This window comes from Rutilus rutilus, assembly GCF_951802725.1.
Source record: "Rutilus rutilus genome assembly, chromosome: 2".
In the NCBI taxonomy this organism is placed as follows: Eukaryota; Metazoa; Chordata; class Actinopteri; order Cypriniformes; family Leuciscidae; genus Rutilus; species Rutilus rutilus.
Window position 1 is genome coordinate 49,398,083 of NC_140210.1, and position 21,769 is coordinate 49,419,851.

The 21,769-nt window shown below is 37.8% G+C and overlaps 3 protein-coding genes across 5 annotated transcripts in view; 1 reads left to right on the top strand and 2 right to left on the bottom strand.

Moving 5' to 3' along the window:
- LOC311285923 (GTPase IMAP family member 9-like) overlaps positions 1-16,664 on the top strand; it is a 29,350-nt gene extending 12,686 nt beyond the window's left edge. Inside the window, exons 2-3 of one of the 2 annotated variants that reach the window (XM_084401801.1) lie at positions 14,114-14,208; positions 14,451-16,664. In XM_084401801.1, coding sequence (XP_084257927.1) covers positions 14,487-15,443 — 957 coding nt within the window. In that variant the 5' untranslated portion in view covers positions 14,114-14,208; positions 14,451-14,486 and the 3' untranslated portion in view covers positions 15,444-16,664. Of the gene's footprint in view, positions 1-13,784; positions 14,209-14,450 lie in introns of those variants that run through there. The other variant, XM_084401800.1, reaches the window with a different exon arrangement.
- The window catches only part of cldn31 (claudin 31), a 239,388-nt gene that overhangs the window by 86,748 nt on the left and 130,871 nt on the right, over positions 1-21,769 (bottom strand). The gene's annotated exons all lie outside the window — the stretch shown is intronic.
- Positions 416-2,810, bottom strand: LOC311285914 (uncharacterized protein; the record flags this gene model as incomplete). Of its 2 annotated transcripts, none has more annotated exons than XM_084401791.1 (4): positions 2,538-2,810; positions 2,165-2,264; positions 1,833-1,972; positions 416-1,425 (listed from the first exon to the last, which is right to left on the bottom strand). In XM_084401791.1, exons 1-4 carry the CDS (start codon positions 2,728-2,730, stop codon positions 416-418), a joined length of 1,443 nt encoding a protein of 480 aa, XP_084257917.1. In that variant the 5' UTR covers positions 2,731-2,810. The 2 variants fall into 2 exon arrangements, with proteins under 2 accessions (XP_084257917.1, XP_084257916.1); XM_084401790.1 differs by having other exon boundaries at positions 416-1,428.

Consider the following 21,769-nt stretch of genomic DNA (forward strand, 5'->3'; position numbering starts at 1 on the left):
TTCACTACACATGTGCCAGAGTAAGAAGAAAGCTTGTGGATTGGTATTGTGATCAGTGCAAAAAATAACAACTCAGAATGAAATGTACTTCGAAGCAAATTATTTAATACAATACTAATATTTTACATAAAAACACTTAAATGTGCAATAAGTTATGTTATTTACAATAAACAGTTACATAAAGAACTAATCAAAATCAAGCTATCTTCTTGAGACTAATATACATTTACAAAGGTTTGTGTCCACACACAATCACTATATACTCTAAGAGGTCAACCTGTGTGAGTTGATTGATTGATTTAAAAAAGACACAGTATGAAGAGGGCGATAAAAAGACATCATATAAAAACCAAGTAAATAGAAAACAAAAACAATGTAAAAAAAACCCTCTTCAATAAGTGGAATCTAAATCAAGCTATCTTCTTGGGACTATACATTTACAAAGGTTTGTTAATGCTCCACACACAATCACTATATCATCTAAGAGGTCAACCTGTGTGAGTGGAATAACAGTTGTCAGAATTAAAAAATTTTTCCATCTACCTATAACTCTTTCAATGTGTATTCGCACATTAGACAAACGCCTTGATATGTCCACTTCTTGAGCAGAGAGCTGCTTCTTTCCTTTGGTAAAGTGAGGGATCCTAAGGGTGGCACCACGTGTGGCAAGCTCATCTCTAATGGTAAAACCACGATCTGCTAGTATCTCATCATTATGCTCTAGAAGGTCATAAAATCCAGACTCAGATGTAATTTGTTTATCCGAAACCCGCCCGCCCCAACCTGCCGACAGAAAAGTAATGGCTCCTGCAGGTGACATGCCAACCAAATATTTAACAGTGTTGTGGCTTTTATAAGTCGAGTACGTCTGGGCTCTGGAGGTTAAATTTGTGGGTCTGTTGATGAAAATTTCTGTACAGTCAATAATGCACCTGCAACGTTTATATTTGGGTTTAAAACATTTTGGCATATTCTTTAATATTGCATGCTTGCTTGGCCACTTGATGAGAGGCTTTAAAGCCAGAGACATAGCAGGGAGCCAACTTCTCAAAATTCTAGAGATGTCACATTCTGTAACATTAAATCTGAAAGCAATATCCTTGTTGCTGAGCCCTAATCTTAATTTTAGTAAGACGACTAGTAGATGATCCTCCAGGTTCATAGAGCCACGCACAACCTCTACACTGTCTTTAAGTTTGCTAATCAACCACTCAAAAATTACACTTGTCAGACCTGTGAAAAACAGAACATGCACTGCCTTGCTTTTGATAGAGCTAAAGGAAAATTGTGTTTTTCTGAGTGTTGTCTTTAGTTCCTCATTCTCAGATTTCAGTTTTTTTATGTCCAAACGCAGGTTGTCACACTCTGTAGAAAGTTGGCTGTACTTGTGTTTCAGATCATCATGGAGAACCTTTGGGACTGTGGCTTCTGAAATAGAGATTAGATTGTAATTGACTTATAAAAGATACATTGTCACTTGTTTTAGTTTAGCTTTTCTCAATTATTTGATAAGATGTTTTCATCTTATGTTTTAGCATGTGCTAAACAGAATAATGTTCAACTTCATTCACAACACAGTTCTGTTGTATTGAACAATATAAAACAGAATGACCTGATTCATCCTAATAATAGGCTTGTTTGAATTGAACCGGCGCTGCACAAACCGATCGGTGAATGACATCAAAGTACCACAAGAGTGATTAGAGAGTAGACGGCTCCTAAAGGTTTTTTTATCGCTCTTGCATTACTTTGATGTCATAAACTGATTGGTCTGTGCAGCGCCGAACAAGCCTAGAGACTGCCATTATGAGACAGATATGAGAAGTTCTTACCAATGCAAGGACCAGCAACCGGCTCTATTCTGCAGTCATCTGAGGACAGGCAAGCTCCTGCAGATTCTGATGCAATCTTATCAGTAACTTGGTCTGGTGGTCTGTGGGTGGGTTCATCCCTTTTTCTTTTCCTCTTAAATCTGATATCAAAGATGAGAGCAAACAATCAGTCCAAAACAGTTTAATTGGTTAGTAGACACAAAAACGATCTGGTCTAACAAATTATATTTACAAAAAAGATGTGACATTACTTGCCATACATTCCTTGCATATTGATGCATGCAATGTGATCCCAGTTAGCAACTAAATAAGGCAAAATTGACGATATTTACCTCTCAAGTTTTGCATCACCTTTGTTTATTTCACACTGGGTTAAGAATGAAAAGACAGAAGGGACAAAGTCGGGACTATTGAATTCCATGGATACCTCTCCTGCACAAAAAAAGTGTATTCTAGTGATTGACAGTACAATAGAGTGTAACAGTAAACTTAGCCTGAGTTTACTATAACGTATTAGCCAAGAACTAACTTTACTACCAAGCTTAGGCTAACTTAGTAACTAGCAAGACAACGTAACCAAATTGAAGGTAAGTTAGCTAGTAAGCAAGTTCGCCTCAAACTTGTACTTTATTCTGTGTTGTACAACTCATTATTAACCGAGTGATGTTGTGTCTAATTTAGCGTAACTGTAAACCGTTAACTTACCTGATATGAAGTGTGAACCGCAGAGTCGGGCATTTTTAATTTTGTCCTCGTTCCAGTCGGCTCTTCTGATGGCTTGTAACCAAAGACGTCTGCGGTTGGCGTTAAAAGGAGTGTGCGTTGATGGTATTCGGTAAAACTTAAGACCACTGTTTACAGATTTACGATTCTGGCATCCGACTGCACAACACGACATTTTTTCCGTTTGTTGTCTTTTGGTCCCGACATGCGCAGTAGAACCTGCGTGACGCCGTGTGACGTAGGGTGATAATTCCCCTATAGATATAACTACCTCGTTAGCGAATCAAAAAATATATATTTTAAACTTTACCAATATCAATATGCTAGCTTGATAGTGAGTACTAAAATACATCTTATTTGTTTATATTCATAATGATAAAGTTAGATTTTTTTATTACATGTGATTCGGACATGATGTCACTACATGCACTGTGCTCCTTCCTCTCCGCTCGTCTCAGGTAAATAATGCGTCTTCCAGCTCAGCGGTCGGAGTCGCACGTTCATGTGTTTTGGGGGCGTGGCTTTGGAAGGAGCCCAGAATGGAGGGGGTGGAGTGAATGGAAATAATGAGCTGTCTTTAAAACAGTCGTGAGAGGTCTACAGACACTCGATTTTTATACTTTCTTTTTCAGAGTACTTACATTTTAATTATGTATTGATATATAAATAAAGTTTAAACAAATTTGGAAAAGAAGTTTTTTAGACAATTCCTACCTACCCTACCTTTAACTAGTTTAAAAATTAACTAGTAAAATGCACATGAACGCCACCACACACAGTCATATTGCCACTGCTAACTGGGGATTTTAATAAATTTTGATGAACTTGCTTGCTTTTATTTAAAAAATTTAATTATTTTTCCCCAAAATATGGGAAAATATATTTGGGGTGTAACGGTACACAAACGTGCTGTTTCGGTATGGGGGAGAAAACTAAACACAAAATTGCTTATTTTTTCTTTTTTTAATAAACTTTTTTTTTTTTTTTTTACAAATGTGTTTATGTGTTTAAATTAATTCTAGAATAGAATAGAATAGAATAGACTGAGGCATTTATATAGCGCTTTCATATGTACTACTGTACACCCAAAGCGCTTTACAATCATATCAGGGGATCTCTCCTCAACCACCACCAGTGTGCAGCATCCACTTGTATTCTATTAAAAAACAATCTTAGCTAATCCTGTAAACTATAGGGAGCCCTTAATTACACATTACTATAATATTAAAGGCAACAGTTAACAACAGAGCCCAAATTATTAAATTCAGTTGCTATTTATGTTTAGATCAACACATGTATTGCACACAAGGCAGATTTTGCATTTACTTATAATATAATTATAAAGTTAATTTTCTACTCCAATTCATTTTTGAAATATAATAATTTACACAGTGGCTGTCATAACTTGTTTTTATGATACATTTATTTAAACATTCATTACATACTCAAGACACTACTAACAGGTTAAGTAAATATAATGAATAGGCTAATATGAAATGCTTCTCTATGCTATGAAAGTTCATTTCTCTAGCGAACTAACCTGTCGTCGACACTAAATGCCTGCGGTAAATGTAACGCTATACGTGAGATATTATTCTCAAGCTGTTTTATTGGTATCTTTCTGCAGTTGAAACACTGGTTGAGAGATGGAAACATATTGATCGACCGTCTCTTCTTGCGTGATTTGATTTGTTAAACATGAAGAGGACTTATCCGGCGTCTGGCATGGCCGCTCACTCTAAGGTTAATTTATAAATGTGCGCTATTATTAGGTTCATCTCCAAGTGAAGTTACTGCATGACATGGAGGCGCCGGCGTGATCACAAATTTGAACCGGAACTCAGCGAATACTTGCCTTACAGACATATATAGAAATAAAGCTTGAAATGTCTACTTTTAAACAAACCAATTCTAATCGAAAACATATACTTTCTGTTTATGTAATCCTTACTAGAGGCAACCTTCCGTTCTCTCTTGAATCCAACACGGAAGTGACTTAAACTGCAATTCATCGACTGGCCACTAGAGACAGGCTCCAAAAGAGTCAATCCCATAGACACCCATGTTAAAATGCCTAACTTTACAGCAGAAAAAAATATATTTACAACCTGCTACTAAAAGTCGTTCTGGTATAGCCCTTCATGACAACTGTGAGGGGGGTGAATTTTTTTATCTCATCCGTTTAAATTATATGAAGCCTTAAAGTTCTGCATAATTAAGGGCGTGGCCACTGGAGTGACAGGTGGATTGCCGCTGATGTCACTACTAGCCGTTTGTCTGCTGCCTGTTAGCGTCACGTCACCTCAGCTAATCCGCCTCTGCCCATTTTCGGTTATCCGGGAGTGATGGCGACGGTCGGCTCCGCCCACTTTGGGCTTCAAAAATGCTTTTCAAAAACCTACGGGTGACGTCACGGACACTATGTCCATGTCCAATACACACATATTCCTCCATGCAGCCAGTATATATTTAAGCAGCCTAATTAAAGTAATATTAACATGCGATTAGTCGGCTAATTGCTTAAATTAATGATTACTAGTCGACTAGAAAAATCTTCAGTCTTGGCAGCCTTAATCAATACATTTACTTAGTTGACATTATTTAATTAGTAATTAGTTTTTTCCAGCTCTTATACATTAAATTAGTTGAGTTAACATAATTAGTTGATAAACTAATAAAATAAAGATTAAAATGCTTGTTCCTGTCACCACCACACAAAGCACAGTTTTTATGGTGACAGTCCGTTATAAATATGAAGATTTTATTGTATCTTGTACAAAAGATGAAGATTGACATTTTGTTAATTAAAAAATAAGCACTTTAATGTTATAAAAAAAATGATTTATGTTTTGTTAGATGTGTTTTGACTACTTTTTGTATGTTGTATAATTATGTCTAGGTAACAAGACATCTGTAGGATTGGGAAAAGACCTGGCTTTTGTCGGGCAAGTTTTGTATATCCAATAGGCTGCATCGGGGCGCTGCTCTGTGGCGACCTGCTGTGTGTTTCACGTGCGCTCTTTGAGTTGTGTGTTGTTGACAGGGTGGGAATTATACCGCGGCCACGCGGCCATGGCCGCCGTTGCCCTACACTTTGGCCTTCATGCCCCGTGAAAAAAAAATCATCGTACGGCCACAGTGGCCTGTGTGCCCTGGCCCTGTCCAAGTTCCACCCAAGTAGTCTCTGAACTTCAATTAGTTTGTGGATTCGCGCAGGTGCTGTGTCATAATCACATCGATGATCTCACGCATCAAAACAGCAGTGCAAGAAGCATGTAACGTCAGCACCAACAGAAGAACGACACTCTGTTGTCGAGACTGGTGCATAGATATATACACTAGATTTCACCTTGGCTACGGCATTCGTTCATGAACTGGCGTGGCCAAGGCGAAATCTATATGTCTATCTATGCACCAGTCTGCGCACACGTCACACAGCAGGAAGCGCGGGCGCCCTCAGATCACTTGGACGTCGCTGTGTTACAAGAGGTAAAAACGATATAAATACTGTTCGTTTTCTCACACAAACCGCTCGTTTCGTGTCTTAGGCCATCAATGTGTACTTACGATGGGGAATTGTTTAATTTGGACGATGGGGAATTGTTTTAATTTGGACTCTGTGCATGCTCTTTGAGACCGTGACCATAGACCTGCATTATATGACTGACAGACAAGAACGGTTTGACCTAAAAATATCAAAATCTATTTGCTAGTAGATAATTGCCCTTTTCAGAAAAGGGCCCTATGCAAGGTTCCAGAGGTAACGGCGTCGGCGCACTGAAGGTTTTTTTTTTTTTTTTTATAGTTAAAAGTTACTATAAGATTTAATGTTATTACCTTGACAAACTATAACTTACATCATTAAAAAGATTTAAGACTCACGTTTCAGTATTTGACCACTATTGTATTCTGAGAAATTTATATTGACAGTTATGTCTTAATTTGTGTCAGGAGTTATGAAATGCAAAAATGAGTCGATACCTTTAATATGAATTATGAGCGCCAGACGCTCCCATTCATAAAAAACTCCTGTGCTGTCGTCATGAAAGCGATTCACAAAACAACGTCCCTCACGGCTTTTAGCTCAAAAGTGTGCAGATTTGGAGAAATATTGATATATTCTCAGTTTACATCAGATTTCTATTGACAGGAATAATATTTTATTGAATTTATAGCCAAATGCGTCGATGTAATCATTATGAGCGCTGTATACTGATGTGCTGTGTTTTCAATTCATACCAGCAGCCTGAGGGCGCTCTACTGAACATTATAGTCCATATTTGAAACACATGAAGAAGAGCGTTCGACAATGCAGGAAATTATTAATTTATTGGCATTTGTGTTGTTTCTGAATGCTTTTATTGGCATCTATGTTGTTTCTATTGTTGTGTGAGGGTGTATACCTTCTGGATGTAATGGCGCTCTCTCTCTCATTAAAAAATGTTGGGTTTTTTTATTAAAAAAGTCATAATCCATGTCTTATTCCAAATTAGGATGTTATGGTATCAATCTGAATGGGAAAACCATCGAATTGTACGATGGCCTTTGTGCCCTGTCATATGGCCTTGGTGCCCCTAAAAAAAAAAAAAAAGGTGGAGGCCAAATGGCCTTGCCCCTAAAATTACATAATTCCCACCCTGGTTGTTGAGTGACTGCCGTTGTTTTTACTTCATTTATTTTATTTTGGCTGCTGACGTGGTGCATAATCCGTAACAATGGAGTTTCATGGATGGATTGTGGGAATTGTCACCTGGATTTTAAGTATTAATTTAATTTGTGCACTAAACGCCGAAAACGCCGCCGGCGGGGTTGTTCGGTATAGTCGTGAATTCTTACTCCAGTATAGTAAATACGCGGAGACAACATCTTATCAACGCATACCAAGTTATTTGCAAACTTCACAAGATAAGATTACTCAATCAAAAAGGAACCGGAGACGAGGAAAGAGAGGTGGGATTCGCCAGAGACTAAAAAGAATGGGAAGGAAATTACCCCTGCCCTCAACCTTATTAATGAATGCCCAGTCCCTGAGGGGTAAAATGGACGAATTAACAGCAAATCTACGGTACTTTCATGAATATAGGTATGCTTGTGTGTTAGCAATCACAGAAACGTGGCTGAATGAGAGTACCCCGTCAAGCAAGGTTGAACCAACTGGCTTCACGGTGTATCGAACGGATCGTGACTCGGATATCACGGCTAAGTCACGTGGCGGTGGAGTTTCCTTTCTCATTAGGGACAACTGGTGCAGACAAGTGGTGGTAAGAGAATCTCTCTGTACTCCTGATATCGAACTACTGAGTGTATCACTCAGACCATTCTATCTTCCTTGGGAGTTCCTACAGCTGTTTTTTACTGTCGTCTATATACATCCGCTGGCAAATTCAGCTAAAGTCTCTGATGTGTTATATCAACTTTCACAAAGACTTGAGACTAGCATATTATAATAATGATGTTTTAGCTAAAAGGGACATTCAAAGGGAAATTAAAAGACAAATTAAGGTAGATAAGGCCCTATATAAACAAAAAATTGAGGCTAAAATGTCACAAGGGAATTCAAAACAGGCATGGCAAGGTGTTAGGACGATGATTAGTGTACCACATAAATGTCAAGGAAAATATAATGCAAATATGACGATCACAGATGGAAAAAGTGGGGATCTGGAGCTAGCGAATAGGTTAAATAAAAAATTTTCACGTTTTGAAGGAAATAGTGAGAACACTAACAGTGATGAGGAAACTTTATTTACATCAACTAATAATTTTATCATCAAAGAGGCAGATGTAAAGAAAATGTTTCAGAGTTGTAATATACATAAGAGTCCCGGCCTGACAGCATCTGTGGACGAGTATTAAAAAACTGTGCTAAGCAATTACCCACGGTTTTTACTTCACTATTCCAAGGATCTTTAGATCGATGCATTGTACCAACTATCTGGAAAACTTCAACTATTATACCCTTTCCTAAAATCAATAAACCACTAGAGCTCAGTGATTATCGACCAATTGCACTGACCTCTTTGGTGTTTAAAAGCTTTGAAAGGCTTGTTAAAAGGTATGTAGTGTCAAAAACCCAGCATCTATTGGACCCATTACAATTCGCCTATCAATCAAACAAGGGAGTAGATGATGCAATTTTAACATTGTTGCATATTGTTTATTCGCATCTTGAAGATTCCAAAAACCACGTGAGAATCCTATTTGCTGATTTTTCATCGGCCTTTAACACTATATTGCCAACGGTGTTGGTCGAAAGATTAACCACAGAGTTTAACCTGGATGGGGGACTGATTATGTGGTTGCGGGATTTTCTAAGGAATAGAGTACAGAGAGTGAGAGTGGGTGGATCAATGTCAGAGAAACAAATTACTAATGTTGGATCCCCACAAGGCTGTGTCTTATCACCCCTATTGTTTATATTGTACACAAATCACTGTATAAGTGCACATTCAGGCAGATTTATTATCAAATTTGCAGATGATACTGCATTGATTGATTGATTGATTGATTTTATTTATGGATCAAACCGGTACAAAAAGAAAGAAACAGTAATCCAAAAGGATAACATGCTAAAGTAAAAATACTTATTTCCAGCATGGTCCTTGGTGTTACACACAGTAAAACAATAAACAGAAACACAATGGACAAGAATAAACAAAAACAAAAACAAACCCATACAATATGAAGAGGAGGGTAAAAAACATCACGTAAAAACAAACTTAAACACTATAAAGACTCTCCAAATGATCAATAACTAATTTACCCTGTCCCATAAATGTTTTTTGACCTGTGTTTTAAAAATCCCTCTTGATGATAGGAGTTTTGTAGCAGTAGGCAAACTATTCCATGCCATGATACCAGTATAAAAGAAATAATTTTTAATTGCATTTGTAGCTCTAGGAACTATGCAAGAGCGGATGCTGGCCCTAGTATTATAGCCATGCTGCGTATGGACCATGTTTACGTTAGAGCATAAATATTTGGGGGCATGACCATTAACAATGTTAAACATATGATTTAACTTAAGTTGTTCTACTCTTAGATGTACAGGTAGTAGACCAGCTCTTGTAAACTCCTCCCTACCTATATGAGTACGGGAGGGTACTTTTAATAGGTACCGAATAACATTGTTTTGCAGCACTTGGAATTTGTTTTTAAATTTCGCAGTCAACTCAGAAAACCATGCAGAGCAAGCAAAATCTACATGGCATTGAATCAGAGTTAATACCAATAATTTCTTTACAGAGGAATCAAAAAGCTTTGTCTTGCGATATAAAAACTTTAACTTACTGGCACATTTGGCTAAAACCTTGGCTGCAATGGCTTCACCTTTAAGTGATTGATCCAATGTTAGACCCAAATATGTAACACTTGATTTGGATACAATTTCAAACCCATTACACATGACCTTTAAAGTATTTGATTTTGCCAGTTTCCTTTTTGTACCAAACAAAATTGATTCAGTCTTGCCCAGATGCATAGAGAGCTTATTGTCTACCAGCCACTGGCTGACAGACTCGAGCTCTATGCCAAGAGTATTTTCAATGTCTTTAACATTACACCCTGGGACAAGTAAAACAGAATCATCAGCATATAATAGCAACTTGCACCGTACCGCAGCTGATAAGTCATTTACTAAAAATAACAGGGGCCCCAGGATCGAACCTTGGGGCACCCTGCATGTTATACTCTGTGTGTCAGAGAGGTTCCAGTCAACATCACAGACCTGGGTCCTGTCTGTTAAGAAAGAAGTGAACCACATGAGTGCTGAGTTACTAAAACCCATGCACTGTAATTTAGAAATCAAAATCTTATGGTTCACAGTGTCGAATGCTTTTTGCAGGTCAAGTAATAGCATGCCAACATAATTCCCTCGATCAAAATTCTGACGCACATAATCAAAAAGGTGAATGAGACAGGTGTCCGTAGAATATGCAGCTCTAAAGCCAGACTGGAGCTCATATAATAAATCATGCCTGATGAAATACTCCTCCACCTGTTCATACACAAGACGCTCAAAAATCTTTGATACAGCTGACATGATTGATACTGGCCTATAATTTCCAACATCAGCTCTGCTACTTTTCTTAAAAAGAGGAACCACTCTGGCATTTTTCATATCGCTTGGAAAAACACCCTGACTTAAGGACAAATTTATAATATGGGTAAGAATACTATATATAACCCCTGCACTATCCCTAAGAAACCTGGAGGGGATAAGATCCAAGCCAGAGGCCTTATTCACTGACAGGGAGAGGATCGCTTTTACTTTATCCTCTGTGACCGGGCTAATTGCAAATGCACCTGCAGAGACATTTTTACTTTTATAAAAAAAGTTAACAAAATTTATGCCAAATTTGTCAGAAACATCAGGCAATTTACTGACCAAACTGGCAGCAATGGTTGTAAAATAATGGTTAAAATGGCAGGCAATCAGCCGCTTATCAAAACACATCTCATTCTTAATAATAAGCCCCGCTTTTCCAGACTTAGATTTTGCCTTTGCTGTTGATCCCACATCATTGAGAATTTTCCACAGTTTTTTAGGCTGTTTTACATTTGCAGCAATGGAATCAGTATAAAATTTAGACTTAGCTTGCTGTATCTTGCAATTAACTTGATTTCTAAGATAAGCATAAGAGTTATAGTCCGCTGGGAGTTTAGACTTTTTAAACTTTCTTAAACATCTATTACGTTGTCTGATCATGTCAACAATTTCAGATGTCATCCAACATGCACTTCTATGCTTAATTCTTGTTTCCCTCATAGGAGCGACTTCATCAAGAGCTGCTAAAACGCTGTTTAAACAAATCCCAAGCCTTATCAACATCATTACATTCAAACACATCAGACCAGTCTCTTTCAGACAGCCTTTGATTGAACACCTCAGCAGAGTACTGTTTGGTACATCTGTATTTGATAGAACAGTGCTCATTTATTGGTTGAGATTTCATTTTTTTGCGTGTGCAAAAAACTGCATTATGATCACTAAAAGCCACATCCAACACACCTGATTGACTTATCATTTCATGGTCAGATACCAAAATTAAATCAAGAAGGGACTGGCTATTTATAGACAACCTAGTAGGCTCTGTAATTAATTGCTGTAAACCAGACACCCTACAAAGACATGAGAGAGATTCTTTCAAGCTACTTCGTGGCAATAATATATTTGTATTAAAATCACCCATAATGATGCATTCTTTCTCTAGGCATACATTGCTTTTACAGCAGACAGATTCAAGGAGTTCATAAAAGTCAGTTTGCTTAGGAGGACGGTAACATACACCAACAATGATGGGCTTGGTTTTAGGAAGAATTAACTCCACCCAAGCTGCCTCCAAGCCATCCACCTGCAGATCGTGGTGCGGATTGAAAGTTATATCAGACCTTATAAAAAGGCACACTCCTCCTCCATGTCTGTTTCGATCGCGTCGGTAGATAGAATAACCTGTAAGCCCAACTTCACAATCTTGAATAGAACAGTCTAGCCAGGTCTCCGATACAGCGATCACAGCAGCCTTAGATATAAACGCGAGGTGGCCGATTTCATCCAGTTTGGGTAACAGACTCCTTGCATTAACGTGAATTAAATGCATCCCTTTCTGATTTAAAAGACCAATTGACTCAGAGTGTCTCTCATCCATACTGTCGTCATCATAAGTTCGCAATTCCTTTGTGTCATCAAAGACATTTACGCCGCACATTTCCCGCACACAACACCGGTTACAAACCAACGGGATATCCGACTTAGTTCTTACTGCCCGGTCATACAATTGTGGAGCAATATTCCCGCATTTTATATGAACAAAAACGTCACACAAGTCACAGGCAACTGCTTTGGCGTTTGCTCTTACCACCTTTCCGCAGTTAGGGCAGCAATTGATGGTAAACTTCTTTTGCCGGTATTCCGCTGTTTCAGAGTTAATAGGGCCCGGACACTGATGGATATCTCCCGAAAGCAGTAGGCAGATTGATAATATTTTGCCGAAGGCATCGGGTCGCTGGGTTCCTCTAGAACTTGCTTTGAAAGCGGCTTTAGACTGCCAGGTGATCAAGGCAACACTGTCGTATCCACAAAGTTTGTCAGCATTTACTGACAGATGACAATCTTTGTCTAAACGCTCGATTTTCAGATGCATAAAGGCATCATATTCGAAGCCCTGTTTAGAATTTTTTAAACGGTAACCAAAACTGCTTAAAAACACAGTATAGACTAATACTGCTATCAGAGCTCCAAACACACCCGGCGCACCTGCCGCCATCTTGAGTTGATGATGTTCATCATTAGTCAGTCTCCTAAAGGGGGACGAGGACAGTCATGGACCTGTTTTAAATGAATTTATTTATTGGTGTGACATGTCAAATCTTAAGTTAAATATTTTTAAAACAAAGGAGATGTGCATTGATTTTAGGAAGGAGCCTTCAGTGAGTGTAACCACTATCAAAGGAGAACCAATACAGAGTGTTGATGAGTACAAATATCTTGGCTGAGGTGGGATAAATGGACAGAGGCTGTGAACAAAAAAGGACAGCAAAGACTCTACTTCCTTAGGAAGATGTTGTCATTTAATGTAAACGCCTCAATCCTTAGACTTTTTTATAATTCTTTTATTGAAAGTGTTTTTACATTTTGTATCACTTGTTGGTTTGGAAATGCCACAGTGAAACAAAAGAGCTCAATTAGGAAAGTTTTAAGCACAGCGAGCAAACTAATTGGTATCCCCTTGAGAGGTCTGGAACAAATTTATCTAAACAGATGCCTCAGTAAAGCAACAAAAATCACAGCAGACAGTAGGCACCCCCTGTTTAATACATTTGAGAGATTACCTTCTGGGCGAAGGTACAGGATGCCAGCGATTTTTAAGAATAGGGGGAAAAACTCCTTCCTGCCACAGGCAGTTAAACTGTTGAACAAAGGTAATGCAGCTGCGTACTGAGCGGGCCTCAGTGATGATTTTGTGTATTTTATTATTATTTGTTTTTATTCTCTTCTCTTGTATTATGTGATGTGTATTGTCGGTGCTGTATGTGAGCATGTGAAACGCAAGCAACAAAATTTCCCTAAGGGGATAATAAAGTACTCAATCAATCAAAGATATATTAACAAAAAATATTTTAGAAGGGCCTTATTTATTAATTGTGCCTGGGGCCCGACCTTAATGCAGGTTCGCCTCTGCATGTACCATTATATATATATATATATATATATATATATAACATGCCTAACACTTTTGCACAGTACTGTATCTCTGATTTATTTTAATTTCAGTGTTAGTTTTGGTCATTTTAGTTCTTCAACGTCAACTTATTTTCAGCCAAGGCAAAATTTCAACAAGGTTTTTAAGTTTACATTTTTGATCTGCTATTTATTTTCTACTTATTTTAGTTTTATTTCAGTTCCTGATAATGATTTGTAACAGTTTATCTGTGGTTTGAGTTAACAACAGCAGCAGCATCGCTGGGGATCTCAGTATTATTGATGGTCTTCATGAATGTAAAGTGTTGTAGACTCAGTCCAGCTGTGACTGGTGTGTGTTTCCGCTGTGTGTGATCAGTTCATCAGGGCTTGGTTTATCGTGTGTGTGGCGCTGACGGCCGATGGGCTCATGGGAAAAACTCCAGCGAGTGTGAGCAGGACGACCCTGGACAGGTGAGACCGCCAGTTTAATGACTTAATGATGCTTTTAAACGATGATGACACTAACAGTCAGCTAATCCCTCTCTCTCTCTCTCTCTATACATATATATAGTATATATATATATATATATATATATATATATATATATATATATATATATATATATATATATATATATATATATAACTTAAGCTGTGTAAAGAAGCAGCAGGTTTATTTCATTTAATTAATAAAATATGTTTCCTTGTAATAGAGAGAAAGGACAAAATCTACTCCACTCACAGACAAGATGCAGAGGAACATCATGGATGAACCTCCTGATATGAGTATTATGCTGTTGGGCTCGACTGGATCAGGAAAGAGCGCTTCAGGAAATACCATCATAGGAATTAGAGAAACATTTAAAGAAGATTTGTCTAATGAGGCTGTGACCAGAACCTGTGAATCAGCACAAACAGATCTGGATGGACAAACAATCACAGTGATCGACACTGTAGGACTCTCTGATACATCAGTGAAGATCACAGACGCTAAAACTCAAATAGAGAAGATGTTTACTCCTCATGGTGTTGATGTGTTTCTGCTGGTGATCAGACTGGGTGAGACTTTCACAGAGAGCAGTAAAGTTGTGAAATGGATCCAGGATCATTTTGGATCTAAGTTCTCAAAACACACAATAGTGCTCTTTACTCACGGAGATCAGTTACATGAGCCAATAGAGAGATATCTGAGTAAACGTGAAACACTGCGGTCAGTAGTTGATCAGTGTTCAGGAGGTTTTCATGTTTTTAACAACAAAGATGAAGATCGATCTCAGGTCACTGAGCTCCTGAAAAAGATTGAGTCACTGAGGATAAAGAATGCATGCAAGAGATACACAGAACAGGATTACAAGCAGACTCAGAATTATCTTCTACTCAAGAAATGTGCAGTAGGAGCAGGTATAGTGGGAGCAGTTATAGTGGCAGTAGTGGGAGCAGTGGGAGCATATGAAGCAGTAGGACGAGAAGCACCAAAACCACCAGAAGCATCTATGTTGGAAAAATTCTTAGTATTAATAGGACTAAAAGCAGCAGCACCAGAACCAGAACCAGGACTAGCAGCTACTGTTGGGAAAGCAGCAGTAATATTAGCAGGAGGTGCAGCTCTGGCAATAATAGGAACAATAGCAATAGCAGCAGTGGGTGCTGGAGTCTATTTTTTGGCAAGTAATTATAGCTCTAAAGGAAAATATAAAAGTAATTAAAAGACTGTACAAATAGTAAAACAGACTCATTTTAAATAAACACATTTACTTCCATATTGAACACAGTCAATGCTTCAATAGAAATAACTCAAAGAACAGAATCAATTTTTCAAATAAATTTTTATATTGTATTATACTATATTCTATTATCCTGAAGTAATGGTGTAATGTATTTTTTTTTTGTTATAATCATTTTCAAGATTTTTGTGTTATCTATCAACTTACTATGTGTGTGTGGCTCTCCTGTTGTCCTTTATTAATTATTGAATGCTTACTTTAACTTGCGGTTCATTTTCTTATAGGATTCATGTCATGTTTGAAAGTTATGTTCCTTGTTGTGTCTAATATAGCATATAACCCATGCAAAAAGTTTCTCCTCCGCTATCTCTCTTTGTTGAGTTATGTCCGTCAACACTGAGACAGCGTTTTTGTCCAGTGAAACTGAGCTTTTTGGAAAAGATGAGGCATGTTTAGTCATGTGACGCATATTGAACCGATAGATTTCTATGATTATATCGGTATTGTGTCTGTTATGTGCTATTCACTTTCACACTGTTGCTAAAGACGTTACACACTCTTCAAAAACATGAAATTTACTCGCAATTGCTGTCCTGTATGGGATCAAATATCCCGTCTAAAGTATTGCGGTCACGGATCAAAATATAATAAGCGTGAATAAATAAATTACAAGCATGAATACAATTTTTAAACACATTAAAAATGATTTTTTTTACAAAACTTAAAGGATTAGTTTTTACAAATAAAAATTTCCTGATAATTTACTCACCCCATGTCATCCAAGATGTTCATGTCTTTCTTTCTTCAGTCGAAAAGAAATTAAGGTTTTTGAGGAAAACATTCTCCATATGTTGGCTTTTTTCTCCATATAGTGACTTCAATGGGGTCACTTTATTAGTATGATGTTTACTGAGTTTGGTCTTACAGAAAACCATGTGCAGACATTGCGATCTCTGTAACTTTCAGAACCTGTACAAATGATATCAACTGCTTTTTCATGATTCTGTGCTCTTAGTTTGAGGATTTTTTTTATTTTTTATTTTAAGGTTGTAAACCTGACACCTGTTTCCTTTTGTTGTCCTTTTATTTTTAGGGCCCAAGCCCTGAAAGGGCGCAGAGCCCTATTGTTCTTCTAAGGATTATTAGGGCCCAAGCCCTGAAGGGGCGAAGGCCCTATTGTTTTCGTTAGGATTATTAGGGCCCAAGCCCTGAAAGGGCGAAGGCCCTATTGTTTCCGGTAGGATTATTTATTAGGGCCCAAGCCCTGAAGGGGCGAAGGCCCTATTGTTTTCGTTAGGATTATTAGGGCCCAAGCCCTGAAAGGGCGAAGGCCCTATTGTTTTCGTTAGGATTATTATTATTATTATTATTATTATTATTGTTCAAGGGTTCGGGGGCTTTTGGGGCCTTTAACGTGCTCAAAAACTCATGAAACTTTGCACACAGGTCAGAAGCTGCGGCCATTAGGGCCGGGCTGAAGATGGTACCTGGGCGTGGCAGGGGGGCTCGACAGCGCCCCCTTGAATGGGGTCCGAGTGCGGTCCGAAAACTTGATCCATATACCAAACACTCTTGCATGAATTAATATGAAACTCGGTACACATATAGATCTTATTGGGCTGAACAACTTTCGTGCTCTAAGTTTAACGCCAGCCCAACAGGAAGTCGGCTATTATGGGTTGTTTGGAAAACGCATGCTGTGGAATTTGATGTACTCCTCCTAGGAAATTCATCCATTCGCCTCAAAACTCGGTGTGCATGAAGTCAAGACATTGAGGATGATAAATTGCGGACAGATTTTTGATATCTCGAACGGTTTGGCCAAGGCGAGGAAACGAATTTATGGCGAATAATGGGACACAGGAAGTGTATTATAACTTCTGCATACATTGACTGATCTTGATAAAACTTCAGCAGTGTGTTCGTGGTCAGAGGCCGATCACATTGATGTGACTATTGTGAGTCAAAGTTATAGCGCCACCAACTGGCAGCAGGAAGTGTGTCACTTTCAAAATGCTTTGAAATCACCCTCTTATTTTTACCCGATTTGCTTCAAACTTTATGTGTATAATGTAAACACTGGGCAGATGTAGACCTGTGAAAGGATTTTTGATATCTTTAATACTGTTGCCATGGCAAAGCTTCAAACTTTAATATTCTTTTTTGATGCTTTTGAGACTCTTAACATACTTGAAATTGGATGAAACTCGACAGACACATCACATTTATTAGCCCGTAGACATGTGCAAAGTTTCAGAAACGGGCGTGGTGAGGGGCTCAGTAGCGCCACCTTTAGTCATAAATGGGGCGGTTAGTTTTATCAACAGCAACAAAACTTGGTATGTGTATTGTTCTCATCAAGACGGACAACTTTCTAATTGACATTAACCATCTCCGACCAACAGGAAGAGAGATATTTTGGTTTGAATGTGGATTTTCTGAAGAATTTTCTCTCCCTCTCTCTGTGTCTCTGTGTGTGTGAGGGGAGGGGGGATTTGAATATTGCTTTTATATTGTTAATCAAGGTTTCAGGGGCTTTTGGGGTCCTTAACGTGCTCAAAAACTCTTGAAACTTTGCACACAAGTCAGAACCCACGGCCATCAGGGCCGGGCTGAAGCTGGTACCCGGGCGTGGCTGGGGGGCTCAATAGCGCCCCCTTGAACGGGGTTCTAAAACTTGATCCATATATCAAACACGCTCGCATGAATTAATATGAAACTCGGTACACATATAGATCTCATCGGGCCGAACAACTTTACCCCGGTCAAGTTTTACGCCAGCCCAACAGGAAGTCGGCTATTATGGGTTGTTTGGAAAACGCTTGCTGTGGAATGTGAAATACTCCTCCTAGAAAATTCACCGTGTCCCCTTCAAACTCGGTGTGCATGTAGTCAAGACTTTGAGGATGCTAAATTGCGGACGGATTTTTGATATCTCGAACGGTTTGGCTGTGGCGAGGAATCGAATTTATGGCGAGAAAAGAGAAACACGGAAGTGGAATAACTTCTGCATACATTAACTGATCTTGATGAAACTTCAGCAGTGTGTTCGTGGTAAGAGGCCGATCAGATGGATGTAGCTATTGTGAGTCAAAGTTATAGCGCCACCAACTGGCAGCAGGAAGTGTGTCACTTTCAACATGCTTTTGACAAAAGTGGGGGGGTTACTTTTAACTACAGTAAAGAAAAAATAGTTTCTATATTGTACTCATCAAGCCGGACAACTTTCTAATTTACATTCAATAGCTCTGGCCATCAGGAAGTCAGATATTTTGGTCTGAATGTGAATTTTTTTGCAAAATCAGCCTCTGAATTTTTAGCCACTCCTCTTAAACTATTTATTTTATTCGTACCAAACTTTTTCAACATGATGAAACTACATTAAATATGCTAAATTGTGAATGGATAATAAATATCTCAAACGGTTTTGCTATGGCGAGGGATTAAAGTAAAAATCTTCTAAAAATGTAATTATATACCATTTATTTCTATATAAAAGTATACAAATATCACAACTAAACCCATTTTATTCTGTTTTTGCAATTCAAGAAGAATGAAAAAGTTAAAAACAGGCTATTTAGTGCTATTTGGTTCAACAAAAAAGCAAACATAGGGCTATACTGCCCTCTTGTGTCCAAAAGGACATCAAAATAGTATATAAAACTTTTTACCAGGTAGGCCAATATTGTATTTAAATATACATTTATTAGGTATGTGTCTGAAGATATTTTCCCACCGGTTAATCGACGTGTGACACGAGTGGGTGCTTTTAAATCGCTAATATAATAGTGAAAGAAAAATAATGATAATGTTGCACACACAAATTACACACATGTGGGAAAGAATGATGCTTTTAAACAACACTAAACCGCCATTAGGTGTCGCCAGGCATCCATCTTAATAAGCGAGTCATTGATTCGTTCGTTCAAACGATTCGTTCGAATGAGTCGATCATGATTAAGACAGATGTTTATGGATTGATCATTAAATCTTTGAGTCAACCGATTCGTTAAAAATGCTGAATCGTTCAGTTATGAGAAAACACGTGATGCTGAAACAGAACAAAAACAGTCAACATTGCATCCAAAATGTAAGTGACTTAATTGTAACTGTTTATTAACCTGTTGTATGAAATCTAGGGGTGGGAGAAAAAAATTATTCTTAGATGCATCGCGATGCGGACGTGGACGATTCTGAATCGATTCACAAATGTAAAAAAATCGATTCTCTAAAAAAATATTTTTTCTAATAACGTAATATTGACGGAAGGCAAAAGGCGCAACTCTAAGCGGACGTGCGTGCAGTCTGTGGCGCGCACATAACAGAGACGTTTCTTCTGCTCACCAAGGCTGCATTTATTTGATTAAAAATACAAACAAAAACAGTAATATTGTAAAATATTATTCCAATTTAAAACAGCTGCTTTCTATTTTAATATATTTTAAACTGTTATTTATTCCTGTGATCAAAGCTGAGTTTTCAGCATCATTACTTCAGTCGTCACTGTCACATGATCCTTGAGAAATTATTCTTGTATGATGATTGATACTCAAGAAACATTCATTATTATTTTAAATGTCGAAAACAGTTGTGTACAGTCTTTGATGAATAGAAAGTTCAAAAGAACAGCATTTATCTGAAATCTAAAGCTTTTGTAACGTTAAACACTACCGCTCAAAAGTTTGTGGTTAGTAATAATTACAATTTTATTTTTGGGGGAAAGAAATAAAATAAATCAGTACTTTTATTTATGAAGGATGAGTTAAACTGATCAACAGTTACAGTAAAGACATTTATAATGTTAAAAATATATATCTTTGAAATATATGCTGTTCTTTTGAACTTTACATTCATCAAAGCATTTTGAAAAAAAAAATCTGTACACAACTGTTTTCAACATTGAAAATAATAATGAATATTTATTGAGCATCAATCATCATATTAGTATGATTTCTGAAGGATCATGTGACACTGAAGACTGGAGTAATGATGCTGAAAACTCAACTTTGATCACAGAAATGAATTACTATGTAAAATATTTTAAAATTGAAAACAGCTGTTTTAAATTGGAATAATATTTCACAATATTACTGTTTTTGTTTGTATTTTTAATCAATAAATGCAGCCTTGGTGAGCAGAAGAGACTTCTCCTAAAAACATTAAAAATCTTACTGACCCCGAACTTTTGAACAATAATATATATATATATATATATATATATATATATATATATATATATACATACATATATATATACGTATGTGTATGTATGTATGTATGTATGTATATATATATATATATATATATATACATATACATATACATATATATGTATGTGTGTGTATGTATGTATGTATATATATATATATATATATATATATAAATATAGCTGCGAGCAGCGATGGAGGGCCAAAGCCGGCGGTACCGCCACCCCGGTGCCTTTAGGTAACTAAAGGCACCGGGGTTGCGGTGCCACCGGCTTGGGCCCGTAATCGCTGCTCGCAGCTATATTTATTATTATTATTATTATTATTGTTGTTCAAGGGTTCGGGGGCTTTTGGGGCCTTTAACGTGCTCAAAAACTCATGAAACTTTGCACACAGGTCAGAACCTGCGGCCATTAGGGCCGGGCTGAAGCTGGTACCCGGGCGTGGCAGGGGGGCTCAACAGCGCCCCCTGGAACGGAATCCGAACACTTGTCCATAAATCAAACACACTTGCATATAATAATATGAAACTCGGAACAGATATAGATCTCATCGGGCCGAACAACTTTCGTGCTCTAAGTTTTACGCCAGCCCAACAGGAAGTCGGCTATTATGGGTTGTTTGGAAACGCATGCTGTGGAATTTAATGTACTCCTCTTAGGGAATTCATCCAATCGGCTCCAAACTCGGTCAGCATGAAGTCAAGACATTGAGGATGCTAAATTGCGGACGGATTTTTGATATCTCGAACGGTTTGGCCGTGGCGAGGAAACGAATTTATGGCGAATAATGGAAACAGGAAGTGTGTTATAACTTCTGCATACATTAACTGATCTTGATTAAACTTCAGCAGTGTGTTCGTTGTAAGAGGCCGATCACATGGATGTGACTATTGTGAGTCAAAGTTATAGCGCCACCAACTGGCAGCAGGAAGTGTGTCCCTTTCAAAATGCTTTGAAATCACCCTCTTATTTTTACCCGATTTGCTTCAAACTTTATGTGTATAATGTAAACACACGGCAGATGTAGACCTGTGAAAGGATTTTTGATATCTTTAATACTGTTGCCATGGCAACGCTTCAAACTTTAATATTCTTTTTT